At 46.3% G+C, this 23,567-nt stretch overlaps 1 protein-coding gene across 24 annotated transcripts in view; it reads left to right on the plus strand.

Annotated features, from left to right (window-relative positions):
• KALRN (kalirin RhoGEF kinase) overlaps positions 1-23,567 on the plus strand; it is a 735,103-nt gene that overhangs the window by 388,081 nt on the left and 323,455 nt on the right. For 20 of the 24 annotated variants that reach the window (XM_066240737.1, XM_066240739.1, XM_066240722.1 and 17 more), the window contains 2 exons: positions 9,464-9,672; positions 13,191-13,365. In XM_066240737.1, the coding sequence (XP_066096834.1) occupies positions 9,464-9,672; positions 13,191-13,365 (384 nt within the window). The remainder of the gene's footprint in view (positions 1-9,463; positions 9,673-13,190; positions 13,366-23,567) is intronic. The other 4 variants (XM_066240742.1, XM_066240743.1, XM_066240727.1 and 1 more) reach the window with 1 other exon arrangement.

Raw genomic sequence — 23,567 nt, forward strand, 5'->3', positions numbered from 1 at the left:
GAGGCTGCAGGAGAAGCAGAGGCTGCCAGGAAGTAGCACCATCTCTTTCCTCGGGAATCCCAAACTATGAGAGAAGTCAGTGGCAGTCCTGCCGGGATGCAAAGGGCTGTGTGATTTTGAGGATCCTTCTATTCAAGAGATCTGTAGCCCTCAGATCAACAGTTTCTGACTTCTTTTCAGGGTGGAAAGAAAAGCATCATATTGAGTGGCTGTCATGGAAGAGCTGTTTGTCTGGACCAGCAGGACTTTATGTCCACCTGCTCCCTCGCACTCACTGGCCCACCCCAAACTGGTCTGTTGAGCCCCTACTCTAAACAGAGTAGAGGGTAAGACTTGTGTGTATGTAGGCACACACTTATGCATTCTGTTCACATGTACATGTATATGCGTATGTATATGTGCACACATGCACACATAGAAGTTCTACACATACACACATTAAGTATAGCTAGAGGTCTGGTTTCCCAGTCGAGATCTTCACTGGGCATGCTGTGTGCATTTGGGAAAATTACTTAATCTTTGTTACTTTGTGATCATTATGATGATGGTTGTTGCAAAACTGAGCAGTACAATATATATACTAGCACCTATTCTTTTTCCTGGTAGAAAACTTCCTTCCAAGTTTATCCTCAGAGCATGTCTAAAGTAGGCTTAATAAGGAACTTAACAATTCAACTCTGGCATCATCTTTCCTTGAAATTCTTCCCTGGCACTTTTAACTTCCTACCCAGACGGGACCAGAACCCATAGCACCATGTTCACACTTCTATCAATGGTGCTGGGATCACACTGAACTGACTGGCTCTTCTTCATGAAATTCGAAGTGCTCATACATAGAGTATGCATGTGGGTTTAGATGTGCAGATATAGATTCTACTGTTCATTTCTGCCACTGTCTCAGATACACTGAGAGGCTGAAAAGATACTGAACAGGTTTCCTTGACGATGGAAAGCTAGTCATTTCATTTTTAAAAAGGAAGAAAAAATGGGGGGGTGGCCCATTCAATCATGTTTCATCTACTCCAGTTCTTCGACTTGAACTCTATAGACAACATAGATAAAGGGGAGTAGGGTAGGGAATCTGAATTACCTATGGGAGCTTTTTTCTAAGACCTGTATAGCAAGCAGAAATGCATTTGTTAGGTAGGTAGAAGTGAGCATCCTTGGATAGTCTAATGAAGAAGGAACTCCTGTGGTTTGATCTTTCCATATTCTATTTAATACCTCTCAAGACATGCCACCTCTTAAGCCCTACCAAGTGCGATTCCTAATAACTTTTGACTCTTTCCTCTTGATTCTATAGGCAAACTCCTGGCTTTTTACCCAAGACAAGTTTAGTAGCCAAATCTACAAGTCTGTTAAATTTTGGATTGCTATGATTGTTTTTCCCTCTTACAGTAGATAGAGTGAATGGATGACCTGCTCAGTTGTACTGAAGTGACCATGGGTGGTATTGGGGCTGCTGGTGAATGTTGTCATAGATCTTTCCTGCCTTCTTATGGTTAACTCCATCCTTCTTTCCTCCTTTCTTTTTTTTCTTCCTACCTACCTATGATTATTTGCTGAGTTTTTGCATTAGTGCCAGTGTGTAACGGGATGTCATTGTAGGGTGTAATTTTGAAGGAATCAAAGCCCCCTTTTTTATAGGAGGTTTTTGAGCAGGAACTAAATATTCATCTTCATAAATGATTTGACCTAGACTTCCTCTGACTTTATAGGTTAAGTTCATAATTTTACTTTTGCCTACTTCTTACATCAAAAGATTTACTCTAATTAGGATCAGAGAGAAGACAGAAGAAAGATATGAAAAAGATCTCCTCCAGGCTCATTTCTTCTTCAGATTGAAGAAGCTGCTTAATCCTGTTTGTCCTGCTCTGTGAATTTTGGTGACCGTAGGAGTCTGGATGGAGGCTTAAAACCTTCTAACCACTTCATTGCAGTATTACTCATAATCTTGAGTAATTAGAAACCATCTTAATTTCCCATGTTGGGTGATTCATTAAGCAAATGATAATGTGTTTGTATAGTGAAATATTATATAGTTATTATAAATCACCTTGTCAGAGATAATTTATTGGCATGAGAAAGGGTTTGTGTTATAATACATAAAAAACTGCATCTCCAGCATGACCCTAACTTTAATCACACACATAGAATAAAGATTAGAAAGAAGTGTACAAAGAAGTTAAGAATGTTATGGCTGATTTAATTTTTCTTTGCATATTTTTTTGTTGTATGTTTTCTTCAATGGCATTTTTCAATCGAAAATTAAAAACAATCCCAGTAAGTGTTATTTTACAAAAATAAAACTTTCCATCCATACTTACCAGAGCTATGTGATTTAAAACAAAAAGTGACAGCCTGACCAGGCAGTGGTACAGTGGATAGAGTGTTGGACTGGGATGCAGAGGACCCAGGTTTAAAATCCCAAGGTTGCTGGCTTGAGCGTGGGCTCACCAGCTTGAGGGCGGGGTTGCTGGCTTGAGCGTGGGATCATAGACATGACCCTATGGTCACTGGCTTGAGCTCAAAGGTCACTGGCTTGAAGCCCAAGGTCACTGGCTTGAGCAAGGGGTCATTCGCTCTGCTGTAGCCCCCTCCCCCGGTCAAGGCGCATATGAGAAATTAATCAGTGAACACCTAAAGAGCCACAACAAGGAATTGATGCTTCTCATCTCTCTTCCTTCCTGACTGTTTGTCCCTGTCTGTCCCTCTCTTTGTCTCTCTCATGGTCTCTGTCACCAAAAAAAAAGAAAAGTGACAAACATGTGCTTGGGACCTTCTTATGTGCCCAGAGCCTCAGCTATTAGTACATATTGTGCTGAACTTTCAAATATCTTCTTTTTGCCTGGGGACAGTAAGGCAGCTGGCTGTTGGCCGGTCTGGAGAGCTAGAGAGGATGTGCAGAGAAGCGTTTACCCGAGTCCTCTTTTCTTTGTTTTGTCCAGGGAAAAGACATTGGTAGCAGGTGTCATCTGCTCTCCAGAGACTGTCCAGTCAGAATTCTCTCTCCGTGCTCTGTATCCATGGAAATGCTGTAATTGCTGGGTTTTCAAAATATCCATTTTAAGATATTTTTGCAGTGATAATATGAAAGTGAAATTAACAGAGGAATGTGGCCAAGATAATCAACATCAGCTTTTTAATTAGCTTAAATAAATGCCCATTTCCATTTGTTTCTAACCTTGAGAAATCATCCCTCCACGGTATTTCCTGCTCAAATAGGCACACACACATGCACACACACACACACACGCACACACATTCACACATACACATGGTCCTCTACCCACTCACCCTAGCACAAAAACTAAATCAGTCTGCAGAAGGAAATGATGGCCTCAAGAACAAAACAGCTTCATTCTCTATTTCTATTGCCAATCTGTCATGGTGTTTAAGAAATAAAAGCTGGTAGTCAATACCAAAGAAAACCAATCTCTTCAAAATGAGCATGGGGGGGTGGTTCACCCTGTGGAATTGGTGTTCCTTTCGACCGCTCTAGGGGTCCATCCACATGCCAGCACAGTGGCTGCTGTCACTGTGCACAGGGCACAGCTAGTCATCAGGAGAAGAAAAAATGACCTCTTTTCTTAACCACCCATCCATGAGCCTCATGATTTCTATGAACCTCCTAATTTCTCCCTCCCTTGTCCCCAGTTTCCTGCCTTTTCCATTGCCCTTTCCACAGGCTGTCTCGCTGTGCAAGCAGGACGGGGTCCCGGCTAGCCCCTGCTGACTCGCTGGTTTCACTGTCAGAGCTCACCATATATAGGGCATTGAAGGGCTCCCGTAACGCTACCCCTGCCACGGTCTGGACATTTCCAACTTAGGCTCATTCTTTTGGATGTAGGTATTTTTGGCCACATCTGTATGTGTCTGAAAGAAACACAGAAAGCCTAAGTGTATGTATCAGCATGGACCAAGTAATCATTACCAAGCAGATAGCAGAACCCTGTAGGAATGGGTCACAGTACAAGTACATTTGCCCAAGAAGAGAGGGCCGGGAAGTAGTGGAAAACATGAGATTCTTTCTGGGGAGCAGATGGGTTGGTGGAGCAGAGGCGGCACTAACGTGTTACTAGGGCCAGCGATTTTCAACCGGTGCGCCAGGAGAATTTTTTAAGCATGCAATACCTGACTACTCAGGGGCACAGACCTCTTTTCCCTTAGACTGTCAAATAAAAAAACAACAATAGCTGTCTGGTATGAATGAGTCACTGTTTTTATGTGTGTGTGTCAGATCAGCCAAAAATATATATTTTGGTGTATCACAGTAGTTTCATAATTAGTTTATGTGTGCCGTGAGATGGAAAGGGTTGAAAATCGCTGCGTTCGATTCTAAATAACTAGAGGGTAAGAAGGAACCAAATGGAGAACAGGAGGAAAAGACACATGGCTGCTGCTACCAAGCTCCCTCCCTCACTCCGTAATTTTACCTGGTTCTGGTGATTATTGCCTTGTAGTGGCTTGAAGTGAGAGATCATTCTGACAGGGCCTCATTGGCCGCCTGATAATTAGTAAGTGGCTCTGATTTGGATATTTTTCAAGGAAATCTAGGCATGTTCTCCAGGGACAAGTCAGATGGACACATACAAAAAATGGGACCTACAGGACGTTCAGATAGTAGGAAAGTTACAGCCTAAGAAAAGGAGTATTGACTGTTACTCATAGTTTGATGACAATGGTGTTTCTTCTGGCCATTTTATGCCTCTGAGACTGCACCAGGGGGTGACTGTGTGCATATGATCTCATAAAATTTCAAGTTGCTTTCTTTTTTATTTTTATTTTCTGTAAAGATTTTATTGACTGATTTTTTAGAGAGAGGAGAAAGAAAGCTTTCCAAGAGGTTGTAATAGTATTTTAATTTGGTTTCACAATTATCCTCAAACTGGTGCTATACTGTCTGGACTTTGGATGGCGTGGTGTCAAAGCTGGGTGTAGTTTTTTACTGCCATCTTCTTCTTCTTTCTTTTTTTTTTTTTTTTGTATTTTTCTGAAGCTGGAAACAGGGAGAGACAGTCAGACAGATTCCCGCATGCGCCCGACCGGGATCCACCCGGCACGCCCACCAGGGGCGATGCTCTGCCCACCAGGAGTCGATGCTCTGCCCCTCCGGGGCGTCGCTCTGCCGCAACCAGAGCCACTCTAGTGCCTGGGGCAGAGGCCAAGGAGCCATCCCCAGCGCCCGGGCCATCTTTGCTCCAATGGAGCCTTGGCTGCGGGAGGGGAAGAGAGAGACAGAGAGGGAGGAGGGGGAGGTGGAGAAGCAAATGGGCGCTTCTCCTGTGTGCCCTGGCCGGGAATCAAACCCGGGACCCCTGCACGCCAGGCCGACGCTCTACCGCTGAGCCAACCAGCCAGGGCCTGCCATCTTCTTTATATTAGCTTTGTAGGGAAATCACAGCATGTTAGAGCTAGAAGAAATTTTAGAGACAAGCTAGAGAAACCACATATGTGTACACATATGCACACACATAGTTTTCCTCTGGTCATAGAACTAGCCAGACAAAGGCAGACTCAAAATAGCCCTCAGTAAATATTAATTCTATTCAAGAACTCCTTTCCCTCTGGGCTTTTCTTTTTTTTAAGTGAGAGAGACAGAGACAGAGAGGAAGGGAGAGAGATGAGAAGTATCAACTCATAGTTGCGACACTTTAGTTGATTGCTTCTCATACATGACTTGATGGGGGGGCTCCAGCCAAGCCAGTGACCCCTTGCTCAAGCCAGCAAACATAGGGTCATGGCTATGATCCTGCGCTCAAGCTGGCAACCTCAGGATTTCAAACCGGGGTCCTCAGTGATACTCTATCCACTACGCCACTGCCTGGTCAGGCTGTTTTTTGTTTTTGTTTTGCTTTGTTTTGTTTATAGAAGGGACATAGATAAAGGTGTCACTGACCCTTTGTCTCGAGTGCTTCAATCTCCTTCCCTATCGCTGAGTCAGATTCTCTTTATTCACTAGCATTTTGATATTTTATTCTCTTGAGGATAGACCTTCCGTTTCTTAGCAGTCTGCTAGTCACTGGACAGAGCTGCATCTGGTCTTATACTTGATTGTTTATCTCTTAGCTGGTTTTCCTCAGAGGCAGGTTTTAACTCTACCTTAGACAAGAGTTTCTTTATAATATAGCAGAATATAGAAACAGAGATCTGAAAAGTCAGTTTCAGTTCATTAATCAAAGAATATTTGGAGGGTTGGATGCAGTTTTCTAATGCTATTGACTTCAGAGGTCAGTGTGTATTCTCAGATGTCCCTAGTCTTTGTTTATACCTCTAATACCTCTTTTATTTATTTATTTGAGGGGACAGTTTTTATCTTTGATTGTCCCTAAAATTTAGCCGCATAACCACCAGCAGGAGGGAGGTTAAGGATGGCACTGAAAACAAAATTATCTTAAATAAAAGAAAATCCTCAAGGCCCTGGTCTGTTGGCTCAGTGGATAGAGCATTGGCCGGGCATGTGGCTGTCCCAGATTCGATCCCCAGTCAGAGCACACATGAGAAGTGACTATCTGCTTCTCTCCCTCTCCCACTTCCCCTTCTCTCTCTCTTCTCCTCTCTCAACCAGTGGCTCGGTCGGTCCAAGTGTCAGCCCCGGGTGCTGAGGATAGCTCAGTTGGTCCGAGCATTGGCCCCAGATGGATTGCCAGGTCCCAGTCAGGGTGCATGCAGGAGTCTGTGTCTCTATCTTCCCTCCTCTCAGAAGGAAGGAAAGAAGGAAGGAAGGAAGGAAGGAAGGAAGGAAGGAAGGAAGGAAGGAGGGAGGGAGGGAGGGAGGGAGGGAGGGAGGGAGGGAGGGAGGGAGGGAGGGAGGGAGGGAGGGAAGGAGGGAAGAAATCCTCAAGATACCTAAAGACTTTTTCCTATCTCTGTCATCTCTGTCATTTCTGTATCAGTGAATGCCAGACTTATCCTGATCAGTCTTCAGTCTCAATGCCTGTGCTCCACTGAGACATCAAGTTTATTTTTCCTCTCTTAAATTATCTACTCCATGCCCAAAATATTTCTCTCTTTACTCCTTCCTTCCTTCCTTCCGTCTTTCCTCCCTCCCTCCCTCCCTGCCTCCCTCCCTCCCTCCCTCCCTTCCTTCTTTCCTTCCTCTCTAGAAATATCTGGACTTTCCAGTCTCAAGGATATCCTTAGACATCCCAGGACAAAGCAAAACCAGAAAGAAGAGGCCCACTCAGCCTGGCATATTGAAGGACCAAATCCATTGTTGGTCTTTTACCAAATCTAAAATAAAGGAGTACTTCAAACGTTCCCTCTGCCTGCTAGTGGGGACTGGAGATGGCTTGCTTCAAAAATATTTTTTAAACATAATATCTAGTACTCATGCTAGGCACTGTTTCTAAATGACAAATAGATACAGATATCTCACTTATTTGTGTGTATACACACAGACATTCATTCACACATATATATCAACTTAGTAATTTTTACAGCTTTGGGAGGTAAGCACTATTATTACCCCCATTTTGCTGATAAGGAAAACCGAGGTGCTGAGAGGTTAGGTTACTTACAAAGGTTGTTAGCTAATACATAGTAGAACTGGGATTTGAAACTTTGAACCACTATGCTATATTGCCTTTCTATACAATAGTTTTTCAGAGAATCCATTAGCTCTTACCCAGGGACTTCTGCACAACTGGAAAATGGTTTTGCTCTCTGGGTAAAACCACAGCCAGAAAGTATGCAGTAGTGATAAGCTACAGTTACCAATAGCCTGAGCTTCCTAATTTCATACTGATTTGAAATAAGTGCATTCGTACTTGTAGGAATATGTAGCCCAGCTTCGATGGTCTGAAAAACTTGTTTTGTGTTTTTATAACAAAAAGCTTATTTGTAAAGAAAATAAACTGAACTACTTACAACCAAATTGCAATCTGTTAAATAATGGGGACACCGAACAAGAATAATTTGGTTATAGCTATCATCACAATGCTACAGGCTTATTAATAGGGCTGTATGTTTATTTAAAGCATTAAAATGAGTAAATCATTCACTCCTTGTAATCTCTGAAGGGAGCAGGCTGGTTCTTATTCTTCACATTTTGTTTCCAGATTAGGAAACTGAGGCTCAGAGAGGTTCTCACCCAAGAATGACATTCTTTATACCCTCTCATTCTCTACCTCCAGGGCTTATCAGTCTTGTAAACTCAACCTCTTCTGCCACATCCAGGGTCCCCTGTCTAAAGAAAAATACAACAATAAAAACAGGGGGGGGGGGAGAATAAATAATAGCTTATCCAAAATAAGACTATTTTTGTCTCTATTATTCCTTTTCTCACCCCTTATTACCAAGGCCATACCATGATTTACCATATGAAACCAAATAGATGAGGTAATATTCTCAAGGTCGATATTTATCTGTTTTTAATTTACAGAACGTTAGAGCCAGAACAATTTCATTTTATGTTTCCCCAACCTATTATACACGTGAGCCATGGCGAGCGAAGGGTGTAGTGATTTACTCAAAGGCACCACAAGTTATGGGAAAAACAGGAGCCCAAATCTCCATCTTCTGACTCCATCAATTTTTTCTCTTGCTGGTTTTTTTTTTTTTTTCATCCTAGTAGAGCCCTGAGCTTATCTTTCTTGCCAGCCAGCTGAAGGCTCTTTGTTTCTAAGCAAACAGCAGACCGCCTTGCCCTCCATCATGTACGGAGGACTCAGTAGGAGTTAGAGTGGAGCACTGTGGCAGGCACTGAAGGCCTGTTTTCAGTATGAGGCAGAGCTACCCGTGAATGAGTTTTCAGTAATGCAGTTCAACGCTTCAGTCTTTCCAGTGCCTATTCTGTTGAGAACACTATACTTAGCTATCTTAAAGTTGTCTGATGGTAACATCCTGGCCGCACTCCTTCATCTTGAATATCATGGGGGAAACGTCCTTATACTGAAGTTGAGATAAGCTACATCTTCAGCATTCAAATTTCTAACCAACCTGGCAGTCCTGTGAAGAACAACATGATTGAACAGAGCCTGTATTCCCTTAATTAATCTTCATTTGGTTCTTATTGAGCATCACATTTATTTTTACCTGTTTGCAAAGTGATAAATTTCTAGGACTTGACATCTAGCAGCTGGAGGAAATGTGCAGAGCCCTCTCTTTGCTCCTTTCTGAACAATGAACTAATATGTTCATCACAGTCTCCTGTTCTTCCCAGTCTCTCAAAGAGGAGTGATCTCCCTGCTCTGAGACCCAAGTTTCCCTCAACCACTGGGAAGCCAAGCCAAGGGCGCTTCCATCCTTAGGGACTACAACACTAATGGAATAACCTTAGCCAAGATAGGTAATAAATATAAACGCGAAGCACACACCAACCCTCAGTGTGCTGAGGAGGGCAGTCTGGCATTGTACTGACTGGCTGGAGTGGGTGGCGTGACCCCAATCCAACTTTCTTGCCCTTGCCCCGGCCCTGGCCTCTCCTGTCCTTCCTGAGTGGGGTCTCCTCTCTCTCCCACAGTTGTGGACATGGATGGAAGACCTTCAGAAGGAGATGCTGGAGGATGTCTGTGCTGACTCAGTGGACGCGGTCCAGGAACTGATCAAGCAGTTCCAGCAGCAGCAGACCGCCACTCTGGATGCCACGCTCAACGTCATCAAGGAAGGCGAAGACCTTATCCAGCAGCTCAGGTCAGCGCCTCCCTCCCTGGGGGAGCCCGGCGAGGCCAGGTCAGCATGGGCAGTGCTTTCCAGTGGGAAATGCCTCGGACTAGACGTGAGATAAGTCATGTCCCGGTCTCGGCTCAGCCACAACCAGCTTTGTGATCTTGTGTGATCCTCTGTTTCTCCATCTGTCAGATGTAAAAATGCCTGTACCCATTTAATTTGAATTTAAAATGAAACAGTAAACAGAAAATTCACTAATGTTCCAAAGCATTATTTATCATTCACGTTGTTCATCAATCAATAGTAATATAATTACAACAAAGATTAACAATATTGAACAGAAAAATAAATAACATCTCCCTTAAGAATTACAGCATATGGCCCTGGTGGTTGGCTCAATGGATAGATTATAGTCCCAGCATATGGACGTCCAGGGTTCGATTCCCAGTCAAGGCACACAGGAGAAGTGACCATCTGCTTCTTCCCACTTCCCTCTCTTCCTTCTCTCCCCCTTCCCTCTCCCCCTTCTTGCTTTCTTCGCATTTCACAGCTAGTGCTCAATTGGTTTGAGCATGGCCCTGCATGCTGAAGATAGCTCAGTTGGTCTCAGCATATCAGCCTCAGGCACTAAAAATAGCTCAGTACTCTAGCATCGGCCCTAGATAGAGTTGCCTGGTGGATCCCAGTTGGGGCACATGTGGGAATCTGCCTCATTATCTCCCCTCCTCTCACCTAAAAAAAATAATAAATAGTAATTTTTTAAAAATTACATCATATTTAGTCACATGGAGAAAGGGCCATTATGGAGTATAGTGTTCTTTGGCATCTGGTCTCAGGCTGAATTCTGAACTCCAGTGCCCCAGTTGGCCAAATGTGACCAAAAATGGTTGGCTTTGACCCATGAGAATGTGATGTCCTATTCTGCTCTTCATTACCCGCTTAGGACCTTTCCACCATTCCTTGCTGCTCAGAAAATAAAAATCCTCCTGTATCAACATGAAAAAACATAACTAATAAGGAAATTCCTGTCTAAAACCTTATAATCATTTAGAATCATCCCCACCATTGCCTCCTGTTGGTATTACTATCTAGTTTCCTGTTCCTGTCACGGGCTCCGACCCCTCAGAAACAGTGTCAGGAGGCCTTGAGCAAGCCCTCAGCAGCCAGCCTTTGCCCAGGTGCTGTCTGAACAGAATTTGATGGTGCTAATGACGCTTGCCCGCAGGGACTTGTTCCTGTCCCCACATCACTGAGTGTTGGGACCTCTGCCAGCTCTGGACAGAAATCATCTCATCAACAAGACCCAGGCCAACACTGGGGCCCAAGGGAATAGCTTGAATCGAGAGGGCTCCCCCACCCCATATCAGTTGTCTAATTAAATAAACAATGAGAACTTACCTTTCAGTTGCCCTGGTATGTTTTTCTGTTGGAAATTAATTATTTCTGTTCTAAATATGCACATGAGATGCTCTGAAGCATCCTGCTGCATACTAACTAGACAGCCTCTTTCCCTTGGTCCCCCGATTCATCCGCCTGAATATATAACACCTGACAATTCTGTCTGCCTGCCTAGGAAACTCCACTGTTATTATTTTTTTTTGAAGAGTATTCCAAATAATGGGCAGTCACTTAATCACTCCGGGTCTCAGGTGCTTCATCTGTGTAATTAAGGGGCTCTCTCTAGGAGGTCTGTCTGCACAGGAATTTTGTGATAGCTTTGTGTTTTCTCTGCAAACACTTTTCACAAGCTTGGCTGACTTTATTCTCTGTGGGGCTGGGTCTATGGAGATGCCACTTGCTCTAACAACTGCCCACCGTGCACCGTGCCTGAGGGCAGAAGGCCACTTGGAAATGGCGAAGGCACCAGTTCCACAAGCTTAAGGTCCATGGATTTCAGAGAGGACATAGGCGTGTAACCGAGACCCACTGGGGACCTTTTATTCCCCACTAACCTGACCTGGGCTCTCCTCCCTGATGTCAAGACCAGCCAAAGAGAAAAAGAATGAAATGGTGCCCAGTGGGCCTTGGCAGGCTGCCTCACGCAGCCGGGGGCTCGCGTCTTCTCTAGGTCCCCACTTCTCTAGGTCTGGCCCTGCTCCTTGATCCCTAAGGTGGCTTCCCATCACCTCTGTGATTCCTGGTGAGTGTGCCCCTGACATGGGTGCTGTCAAAGTGATGCTCTGCCTTCTGGAGAGCAGGCCGGGAGAACAGGCCTCCCGATAGCACAGTCCTCCAGACCTACGTGATGCATAGTATGGAGTGCACCCCTCACGTTCCTTTCCTGACCGGGGTGTCCAGGCGATGGGGAGGGGGGTCATGACCAGATAGGCCAGGCTTTGGAGGTGGAATCAGGAGTCCCTGAATGAAGAGAGGATTCAAAACCAATGACTCCCCGCCTTGTCCTCTGACTTATTAAATTGTTTTAGAAAGCAAGATGTTGCAAAATAGTGAATGTGCCCATTTATTTCAAGTTTTAGGGCTCTAGCTTACTCAAGTTTTAGGGCTCTAGCTTCAGGCCCTATAGAATGTTAACTTCTTAACGTCTAGTTTTCCTGTTGCAATGATCTCTTCGGCAGTCTCACCGCCACCTCCCTTCTCTGAGCAGGTCAATATGTTTACCTCTTGGTTCCCCTCTACAGCACGTCACCTCCCCCTGATACTTTTGTATAGACTCCCCCTGCTCAGAAATCGTACCCCTCCCATCTTCCTGGCTGGATCCATCCTTTTCTTCCAGATCCGCACTCATCCTTCTTGGAAACTCGTTGCTGCCCAGCCTCTTGTGCCCTCTGCCCTGCCCTCTCCTCTCCCCAGTCAAGCCTGTGCCCCCGTCAGCACCTGATACTCCACTCGTGTCCCTTCGGGATGAGCAGTCATTCATGCTGCACGTCACTGGTCGCAGAGCACGTTCACACTCAAACTGTGAAGTGAGCAGGGCAGGGATTGTTAAGTTCGCTTTGCAGGAGGCAGCCGAGGCTCAGGGAGGACATTTCCCAAGAGCACTAGCGCCTGTCTGTCAGGGGGACTGAACCAGGCTTGCGGTCCGCAGGCCCCATGTTTTTCTAACTATAGCCTGCATGATAGCGCTGGCCTGTAACTGTAGCATCGCATGTGAAGTGGATGAATAATTTTGGCAGCCATGATCTGACTTTAACAGTAATCCTGTGAAGTGAAACTGGGAAGAGTTTTTATTATGCTTCTAATGTGTCTCCTTTCATGCATGTATATGTGTGTACATTAAAACTGTACGTATCAGACCGCATATATGCATGGACTCATTCCATTTCTCTAATGTTTTATGCCGTGTAGAGCCCTTGCACATACATTATTTCACTTGATCCTTTTTATAATTCTGTCTGAGGAGTAGGAGAGCAGCTCGTCTTGGAGCTGCTGTGCTGTGAACCCAAAGAGGCTCCGTGTACCTTTGGTTCACCCACTGAGCAGATAGTGCCTGGCTCACAGTAGGAATTTGATAAATGTCTGTCACTGAGTGACTCAGCTGTTCAGAATAGGAAGGCCCCCTGCCCCTCTACCACGGTTAACATGGCCAGGCCCCTCCCTTCTTTTCTTGCCCTCTGCCACAGGGACTCGGCTGTGTCCAACAACAAGACACCGCACAGTAGCTCCATCAGCCACATCGAGTCCGTCCTGCAGCAGCTGGACGATGCCCAGGTGCAGATGGAAGAGCTCTTCCACGAGCGGAAGATCAAGCTGGACATTTTCCTGCAGCTGCGCATCTTTGAGCAGTACACCATCGAGGTAGAGATGGTGGGGAGCGGGGGGTGGTGCGGTCGTGGGAGCGCCGGGGGCCTGATAGGGACCTGCATAGGGCCTGCCGCTGGACCGGGGCACCGCCCCAGGGTCTGGGAAGCCACTGGCAGCAGCAGTGGCTTAGAAGGAGTGGTGCATCCAGGGTGCATGCATAGAAATCAGCAGGTTCACGTTCCACCTCATTGTAGTCCTCCACCCCTCTCACCTCCCCTGCCAAGCAGACTTCCTCTGTTTTACTGTCTGGGACAGCTTCACTGAGAAGGTTTGGGTTGGTGTGTTTTGGACTCTTGGCGCTTTGGTTCCTGAAAAACCATGGAGTTGGCTCTTTGGGGACTGAGGTAGAAGCCTCGAATTCTCTATCTTCATGAGTAAGTAGGAGTTAAAATTAGGAGGTCTGCTCAGATCATGGCTATAGATCAGAGGTGAGATAACATCATACCGCAGCCAGGAAGTCCCCGGAGCCACAGGGAGGAGGACCTGTGTGTATCCTCAGTAAGTCTGTGCTGAGGCCACTTGGTGGTCACCGCTTCTGTTCATTCTGAAAGGTCAGAAGAGGGTGTTCTGGCAGTTATGTCCCCTTTGTGACACCTGTTCATATCTGTCCCAAATTGTATCCACCGTTTATTATTTTTTGCTCTGAAACAGTAACTACAGCCAGGTCAGTAGGGTTCCTGGGTGTGAAGAGGATCAGACGCGCAGGTGCTTTGACCTTCTCCGGGATGGCACAGGGTTAAATGAAAAGCACTGTCCCCTCTTGGCTGCCGGCTGGTGTGGTAGAAGGGAAATCTAGTGGTCTCTCCACCAATTTTTAAAATTTTGTTTTGCATTTCAACCATCTCCTCCGAGCTGGGGCTGTGGATGCCTGGGACTGGGCTTTGCAGCAATGACTGTGGAAATTTTCTTGGAACTGGTGTGGAAGGAAAATGTCTTTTTTTAATGTTGAAAGTTCCAATATCACCATCCCACACAGGACCAGAAAACTGTCCTGGCAACAGCTGCCCTTTTCTTCAATCCTTTTTCAGAGACCAATAGTGTTTATATTTAGAATGGAAACTGTGAAAGCAAAGCAGTCCTAGATAGGTCTTCCTTCCCATCCTCTCCCACGATCTTCCCCTTCTCATCAGCACCCCCCCACACACGGCACTGCAGGTCCTTGCTTCCCCTTCTCATCAGCACCCCCCCCCCCCGACGGCACTGCAGGTCCTTGCTTCCCCTTCTCATCAGCACCCCCCCCCGGACGGCACTGCAGGTCCTTGCTTCCCCTTCTCATCAGCACCCCCCCCCCCGGACGGCACTGCAGGTCCTTGCTTCCCCTTCTCATCAGCACCCCCCCCAGACGGCACTGCGGGTCCTTGCTTCCCCTTCTCATCAGCACCCCCCCCAGACGGCACTGCGGGTCCTTGCTTCCCCTTCTCATCAGCACCCCCCCGGACGGCACTGCGGGTCCTTGCTTCCCCTTCTCATCAGCACCCCCCCCCCGGACGGCACTGCGGGTCCTTGCTTCCCCTTCTCATCAGCACCCCCCCGGACGGCACTGCGGGTCCTTGCTTCCCCTTCTCATCAGCACCCCCCCCCGGACGGCACTGCGGGTCCTTGCTTCCCCTTCTCATCAGCACCCCCACCCCGGACGGCACTGCAGGTCCTTGCTTCCCCTTCTCATCAGCACCCCCCCCCGGACGGCACTGCAGGTCCTTGCTTCCCCTTCTCATCAGCACCCCCCCCCCCGGACGGCACTGCAGGTCCTTGCTTCCCCTTCTCATCAGCACCCCCCTGGACGGCACTGCGGGTCCTTGCTTCCCCTTCTCATCAGCACACCCCCCAGACGGCACTGCGGGTCCTTGCTTCCCCTTCTCATCAGCACCCCCCCCGGACGGCACTGCGGGTCCTTGCTTCCCCTACTCATCAGCACCCCCCTCCCCGGACGGCACTGCGGGTCCTTGCTTCCCCTTCTCATCAGCACCCCCCCGGACGGCACTGCGGGTCCTTGCTTCCCCTTCTCATCAGCACCCCCCTCGGACGGCACTGCGGGTCCTTGCTTCCCCTTCTCATCAGCACCCCCACCCCGGACGGCACTGCAGGTCCTTGCTTCCCCTTCTCATCAGCACCCCCCCCCCGGACGGCACTGCAGGTCCTTGCTTCCCCTTCTCATCAGCACACCCCCCCCCCCGGACGGCACTGCAGGTCCTTGCTTCCCCTTCTCATCAGCACCCCCCTGGACGGCACTGCGGGTCCTTGCTTCCCCTTCTCATCAGCACACCCCCCCCCCCGGACGGCACTGCAGGTCCTTGCTTCCCCTTCTCATCAGCACCCCCCCCCGGACGGCACTGCAGGTCCTTGCTTCCCCTTCTCATCAGCACCCCCCCCCCGGACGGCACTGCAGGTCCTTGCTTCCCCTTCTCATCAGCACCCCCCTGGACGGCACTGCGGGTCCTTGCTTCCCCTTCTCATCAGCACACCCCCCAGACGGCACTGCGGGTCCTTGCTTCCCCTTCTCATCAGCACCCCCCCGGACGGCACTGCGGGTCCTTGCTTCCCCTTCTCATCAGCACCCCCCTCCCCGGACGGCACTGCGGGTCCTTGCTTCCCCTTCTCATCAGCACCCCCCCGGACGGCACTGCGGGTCCTTGCTTCCCCTTCTCATCAGCACCCCCCTCGGACGGCACTGCGGGTCCTTGCTTCCCCTTCTCATCAGCACCCCCACCCCGGACGGCACTGCAGGTCCTTGCTTCCCCTTCTCATCAGCACCCCCCCCCCGGACGGCACTGCAGGTCCTTGCTTCCCCTTCTCATCAGCACACCCCCCCCCCGGACGGCACTGCAGGTCCTTGCTTCCCCTTCTCATCAGCACCCCCCTGGACGGCACTGCGGGTCCTTGCTTCCCCTTCTCATCAGCACACCCCCCCCCCCGGACGGCACTGCAGGTCCTTGCTTCCCCTTCTCATCAGCAGCCCCCCGCTCCAGACAGCACTGCAGGTCCTTGCTTAGAGAGTTCATGTTGTGAAAGGTTCCTCCTGGACCATCTGTGGGACAGAAGAAAATATCAGCCTTTCAATCTGGATCTCGACTATCCTTTCCAACATTAGGTGAATTTATCCTTTTTATTTTTAGTTTATTTTGAATCTATATTCAAAAGGACTTCGGGTGTCAAGTACTACTAAACATATATTGAAAGGACAATTTAAATGCCAGTAGAAAATGAGAGATATTGGCATGCAGCCAGGAGTGAATACAGTGGACTTCGTAAAGGCAGGGTGGCCAAGGCGATGAGGACAGGAGAGGGCATGTGAGTTACTAGTCTTTGGCCATTGGGAATAAAACTCTCAGAAGTAAGTGGAGGCTACATTGACTGCAGTGTGGAAGGCCTGGGCACCCCACAGCCCTTCGGAAGCTCCACTTCAACCACAGAGCCTGACACACCCAAGGGGAGGTGCTTAGCATGTGTGCTGATTTTGCTGTTGTATTTTTTTAAGGTTTTACTTATTGATATTAGAGAGAGGAGAGAGAGAGAGAGAGAGAGAGAGAGAAAGGTGGTAGGGGAGAAGTCGGAGAAGCATCAGGTGGTTGTTGCTTCTTGTATATGCCTTGACTGGGCAAGCCCGGGGTTTTGAACCAGTGACCTCAACATTCCAGGTCAATGCTTTATCCACTGCGCCACCACAGGTCAGGCATCAGTTGTATTCTTTATTTACTTTCCTGTTATTCCAGGTCCACATAAAAAAAAAATGCTTAAGGGGAAGGAGACAATCTGAGAGTTGGATGTTTAAGTGTTATTTCATTAGCGGGCTATGGTTTTGAGGTCAGGGCTGCTGGTTTATCTCCAGAATGCGTTGGTTAGCTTCGCTCTGCCCCGGGCTGTACCCCGACATCAGCCGGGGACATTGCTCAGGTGGGCTTGCCTGCAGGGATTCTGAGGAAGTCCAATTTCACTCCTGAAAAAAGAATCCAAAGTATATGCAAAAAAATACCATTTAAAAAAGCTAACTTTAAGTCAAATGGATCTTATTTCAATGTTGCGGTAGGGGAGCTTGATATTTAAATTGTGGATTTGCATTCTTCAGCCTTTGCACAAAAACCCTCCTGCCCCCCCGAATCCTGGGCCCCTTGGGCAGCGGGCTATAGATGCAGTAGAGGAAAAGCGGGGAACTGGGATGAGAGTCTGATGAAACGAGGGAGAGAAAGGTAGTGCCTCGGCTCTGCCCCTCCGGTTCAGGCAGTGGAGGGGTCTTGTTCCCCATTTTGGGTGCATTTCATCTTGGATAAAAATGGAAATCCTGGCAAACCTATGGAAAAGTTCTGTTTCGAGTCAGGTTGTCAGAAGTTATTTTTGAGGGTGGTGAGATTATTTCAAATCCCAGCTAGGGTGGGGATGAAGAACAGCTATCTAGAGGAGTTTCAGAATGTGAAGCTGGGGGTGGTGTCCGCAGCGAGAGACAGTCGGAGCTGACAGAAGGCAGGGCAGGAGCTGTGGCTGCAGGGCCGGCAGCTAGGGTCCCTCCCCCAGAGAAAGGAATCTGCTGCACATACTCGAATTCCTGGGGATTACCGGCAACCAGAGCAGGCCTGCTCCCCTGGCTTCTGGAGACCTAAGCCTGGCTTAGATCTTAACCGTATCACTGAATGGCTGACACGGGCTATTTAATGTAAGACTTAAGATAATATAGGAATTGCTGCACCACTCTCCTACTCAGTAAGAATGATGTGTACAGCTCCCACAGTGTAACCCGGGGTGAAGTTATAGGGCACCCTCAGTAAGAGTGAAACTTACCCCAAATGGATTAGGCAACTGTTAAAAAACCAGGACTAAAAACAAAACAAACAAAAAAAACAGGACTGCGGCTGCATTCCTGACTAGCTTGTTAGACGCCACAGAGACTAGACCAAGTGGCCTGTGGATGTTCTGTGAAGTGCTTTTTCTGTAGGGTCAGCCTCCTTCTGTGAAAAACATTGTCAATGAAATGGTTATGATAAAAGCACTCACTAAATACAAATAATGTTTTTTTAGTGATGGTAGGAATATGGATAATTTTTTTCTTGTTTTTGATGCTTCCATGCATTTCAAGTTTCCTATAATTGATCATAATGATCAGAAAGAAATTCAAAAATTATTTCTAGAAGTAAGAACAGTCTAGTGGTCTCCAAGCTCTTTTGATTATGCGCCCTCTCGATAAAATAATTTTGAACTTGCAATCCCCTATATTATTAGTGTATAAATTATACATGTTTTACCATCACAGACTAATCATCTCAAAACTCAGCATGCCCTCAGGGTAAAGACTCGCTCTTTCATTAGAAGCTGTGGTTCCATACTTCAAATATCTTCTGGATCATTTCCAGTTATTTTTTGTTTTCACCTGGTTTCTTGACAGGTCTGATTAGATTGTCCTTGTTCCTCTCCCCCATCATGTGGGTTCAGAGTTCTCTGTGCTTTCAGGATTAGGATTATCTTCAAGCTTTGAAGAACTTTGTTAAACCATGTGTCTTTTTGTGAAGGTTCATTGAGTTAAAACTAGATAATAGGTAAATCCATTTACTGGTCACATGGAAAGAGCAATAATTTGAAATATGATGAAAGCAACTGAACACATGAGCCCGCCAGCCCCTCTGCACGGGGGCCCCCCTCTTCCTGTGGGGCTCTGTCCTACCACACTGTCGGCCCTGCGTTGGACGGAGACTTCCGTCGGCTAGTGGAAGTTTAGAGAAATTTCCTATCTTTTTGGGGGGTTTGATCTAATATGTATACATAATATAATATATATACCTATTTATAGAGAGAATTTTTGTCTTTATTATCAACAGATAATGTTGAGCACCCCTTGGGTGGGCAGACCCACATTGGAGAGGATGGACACGACACCAAGAAAGATAGTGTTAACAAGGGACTTGATGAAAAATGGGTCACGGTTATGGTCTTCCTTTTACATCTCTGACTCTATAATTATAATCAAAGTATGCTCAGTGCACCTGAGAAACTAATCTGTGCAATTAGTCTGATTTGTAAGGAACGGAATAGCCAATTATAAATCTGTGGGCTACACATTAGGACAAGTTGGGGCCTGGCCGAGGCTGGGAGAAAATGGCCTTCAAGAAAGAAAATTCTTCCTAGAGGAGAGAAAACCGGTTGTAATTGACTGGTGGTCTCAACTCTTTTTAACTGGTTGTATGCAGATGCCCTTAGCATTTTATATTTGAAGGAGATCACCCAATCAACCTTTTGTCTGATAGAAATTCAACTCAGTAGACATTTAGTGAGTGCCTACTATGTACCAAAAACCATACTGGGCATTGAGGATGCGATCTCTGACATTGGGGGCTAGTTGGGGAGAAACAAGGAAACAGAGCCATCATATGCTGTGATGATTCAATGAAAGGGAGCGGCTCACTGTTGGATGGGAGCACAGAGGCAGGAGTTCGTAGCTTTGTCAGCCGTGGGAGGTTTCCCAGGAGAGTCCTAGAGGACAGGTAAAAGTCGGTGGCCAGCCTATATCAGGGTATTTCCAGAGCCCGGAGAAGGGGAGGTGCAGGAGGGAGCTCAGGACTTCTTCGCCCTCCTACTCTTTGGTCCTGGATCTGCTCCCCGGGAAAACAGGACAAATCAGCTCCCTCTTTTATTTGGCAGCCTGAAACGTATTTGAAAAGGGTCATCGCAGGCCTCTTTTCCTTTATCTGATAAACATTGAGACTGTGTAAGTTATTTCTGCAGTCTTCTCCAACTCTAAAAATCTGATGAGAAGTTCTCTTCATCATCAGCCTTTCTCTGTGGTACGTATTTCCAATTTATTCACCTCTTTCTGGATGTGACGTGGTTTCCGGACACCTGACTGTCCTGGTCGCATGCCCAGCTTACCAGACACCTGGATGAGGCGTGGTGAGAACACTGGCTCTCTCCTAGCACAGCTCAGGCCTTAGGGGACTTCTCGGTGACTGCATCCCCTGTCTTGTCTAGGCTGTGCTCTCTGAAAAGCCCCTGGTTGTTTTTTCAAGGTAATTGCTTCACATACTCTGACTTTTGTGTTATTGAATTTACTGGAGTGACACTGGTTAATACAGTTGTATAGGTTTCAGGTGTACAGTTCTATAATGCATCATCTGTGTATTGTGTGTCCACCTCCCCCAGTGAAGCCTCCTTCCATCACCATTTACCCCCCACCCTCTTCCACCTCCCCTCCCCCTTTTCCTCCGCTATCACCATGCTAGTGACACCAACTTTTCATTAACCTAAGTGAAAGCTTTTTATAATTGTCCCTCTCAAATTTTACTTTTTTGTTGGATCTTCAGCCTATCAAAATAAATTTAATTTATTACTGTGGCCATTTGAATATTGGCCAGGTCAGGCTGGGCTTCCCGTCCTCCCCCAGGGACACAGAGCCGTGGGGCTGCACAGTCATTCTCTTGACTGTGGATCCTCCCAGGGCCACACCATCTAGTCCTGTTTCGTAACCTTTTCTTCCATAGCTACAGTGTGAGAATCTGCAAAGCCGTTCTCCATGTTTGCAGTATTTCTCCCACCCACCACCATGATAACTACATCAAGAAGGGAAATGAGATCTGTTTGAGGTCAGTCTTGTGGCTTCCTCCTATGGATCACTAGAGCATTTTCTGAATGTGTCTCAGATCCTTTGCGAAGGAAATGCAGAATAAATACAATAAAATAAGCCAAAGTCTGCACAAAATATTTATTTGATAGTCTCTTCTAGACTTCTATCAAATTGATTTTTAAGGATCATTGTAGGGGCGGTTCCCCTTCTATCAATTTTTTGTTGTGGTGGTTTTTTTAAGGATTATTCACACAGCTTTACTATTCTGGCAAGTCATGTTTTTAGTAAATCATTAAAGACCCCTGATGGAAACTTTCATGTCACTCTGTAATGGGGTGGATCTGGGGCTGCAGACTGAAGTCGGGTTACATTATCTAGGTTGGTTTCCGGTAGGGACGCAGGGCACGCAGCAGCAGGAAGCCAGTGTGAGCTGCAGTGTGAGGTGCTGAGCTTACGGGGAGAAGAGCATTCTGACCCCGAAGCGTCGGTAAGCGCTAGCGTGAGTGAAGAATGAGTGCCGTGTGGGAGCTCCTCCACAGAGGCAGGTCCGGAAGACAGACAGGTTCCCACAAGTCCCACACTGATGAAGAGGCAAAGATAAGGACAAAAGAACCCCTCAGGGCCTCCTCCACATCAGTCACGATTATGTCAGAGACCTCAGCGTTACTTTAATCATGATGATAATGAAGAAAAGAACATGAAGTTGGCAATGAAAGTTATTTAATTATCCAGATTATCCAACTGGAATAGAAATTAGGTAACTGAACATTGGGACTCATGATTACAGCATGTTGCAACATGTTCTTACATTATGTTGCCAAGAATTAGAAACCACTGAGCGTATTTCTTTACTGCCAAGTCCTTTGGCTTTTTCAGAAAATTCTTGTTATATCCCCAAAAGTCTTTATATAGCTACATTATTTTAACTCTTTAGATATTATATTTCTAAAATAGGGAAATGCTATGATGTACCTTTAAAATAATCTGCATTTGAATTCACTAATTTCATCATTTTGTATATTGCTTTACAGAAGACAACTTTATATTCTTAGATAAAAAATAAATGACTATGGTAATTTAGTTTATTTTAGTTTTACAGTGGTAAGCTATACCAATATACAAACCCATTATGGACAAGATAGTTCTACCCAGGCAATGGAACTGTCTCTCTCACTGCAGTATGTCTTTCCCCCTCACCCGTCACTTGTTGGCCAGCGGAGAAGGTTCAGCTTTTACTTTTCTCATCTTAGTAAAAATAAATACATCATAAAACAGAAATATGCTCATTTTATAATTGATCATTCATGCATTTCAGAGCAGTCTCACCCCAGTGACATGCCTTGGACCCTCCCTCCCACTCTTATTGGAATGGGATTGGACTTTAATGTATGCTATATACACACATACACATATATTACACACGCACACACACACGCACACACACACACGCACACACTCACGCACCACTTGCTGAGAGGCAGAATGGCACTGTCATCAAGTATGTAGCATTTTGAATCAGATTGCCCGGGCTTGAAAACTGTTTCACCAACTTTACTAATTGTGTGGCCTTAGACAAGTTGCTAACTCAGTTGCCTCATCTGAGAAATGGGGACAAGAATAAGAATTTCTGGCCCACATAAAACATTTTCAGCAAAGCTCCTGACACTTGATAAACACTTTTTTACTACATTGTAATTGGCATTATTGTTATTTTTCACAGTATATTTTCATATATATACATTTGCCTCCACATTGTCAGCAGCTAAACATCCCGCCTATTCTTCCCAGTTGTTTCTTGCCGAAGGTGATCTCCGTGTGAGGAGCAAAGGCATTGATTGCCCTTGCCATACAAGCTGCTCTGCTGCACACTCACCCCGCTGTTTACATCCTAAGATCTTATCGCAGATGCATCTCCTGTTCATGATAAAGGCTCCTAGAGATCAGAAAATTCTAGATTGCTTAACATTGCCTCTATACTAAGTAATCTGGCACAGTCAGCTTGAAAAGTATTACCAAAGTTTTAAACAAAAATATCCTATTGGGGGAAGGCTGTGTGTTTTCCAACAAGGGTAAATTATTCCTGGCATTTGTATGTAGTCACAAACACATAATTTACTGATCTCTTCAAGGAATACATGATTAATTTAAAAGGTTCACGAGAAGTAAAGAAAATGGGATTATCACGCAGGGTGTTCTTTTCTGAAGAAGAAAACAGGAAAGGTTAAATAGGCACTTCTCTGAAGCAACATAATAAAAAGAAAGATAGCCTCAGAGTCAGTTCTCAGACCAGCCTTATTGATAGAACACCATGGTTCAGAGCACTGGACTTTGGGTGATGGACACACAACACAATCAACAGTCCAAATGGTATAGAAATGTTTACTGGAAACCTATGTACTCTTATTGATCAGTGTCATGTTAAATTTAATTTTCTAAATAAAGCAAAATAAAGAGCCCTGGACTTTCTAGTCTAGCACTCAGCTCTGCCACCACTGGCTCTGTGACCAGGAGAAATGATCTGACTTTTCTGGGCCTTAGTGTCCTGTCACAGTTGCTATGAGGATTAAATAAAAAAAGGTTAGTCAACTGCTTACCACACTGTCCACTCCTTACTACATGTACAGGTACTGTATCTTCTTCAGCCGTGACCATGATC

The sequence above is a fragment of the Saccopteryx bilineata genome, chromosome 8 (genome assembly GCF_036850765.1).
Source record: "Saccopteryx bilineata isolate mSacBil1 chromosome 8, mSacBil1_pri_phased_curated, whole genome shotgun sequence".
NCBI classification, from domain to species: Eukaryota; Metazoa; Chordata; class Mammalia; order Chiroptera; family Emballonuridae; genus Saccopteryx; species Saccopteryx bilineata.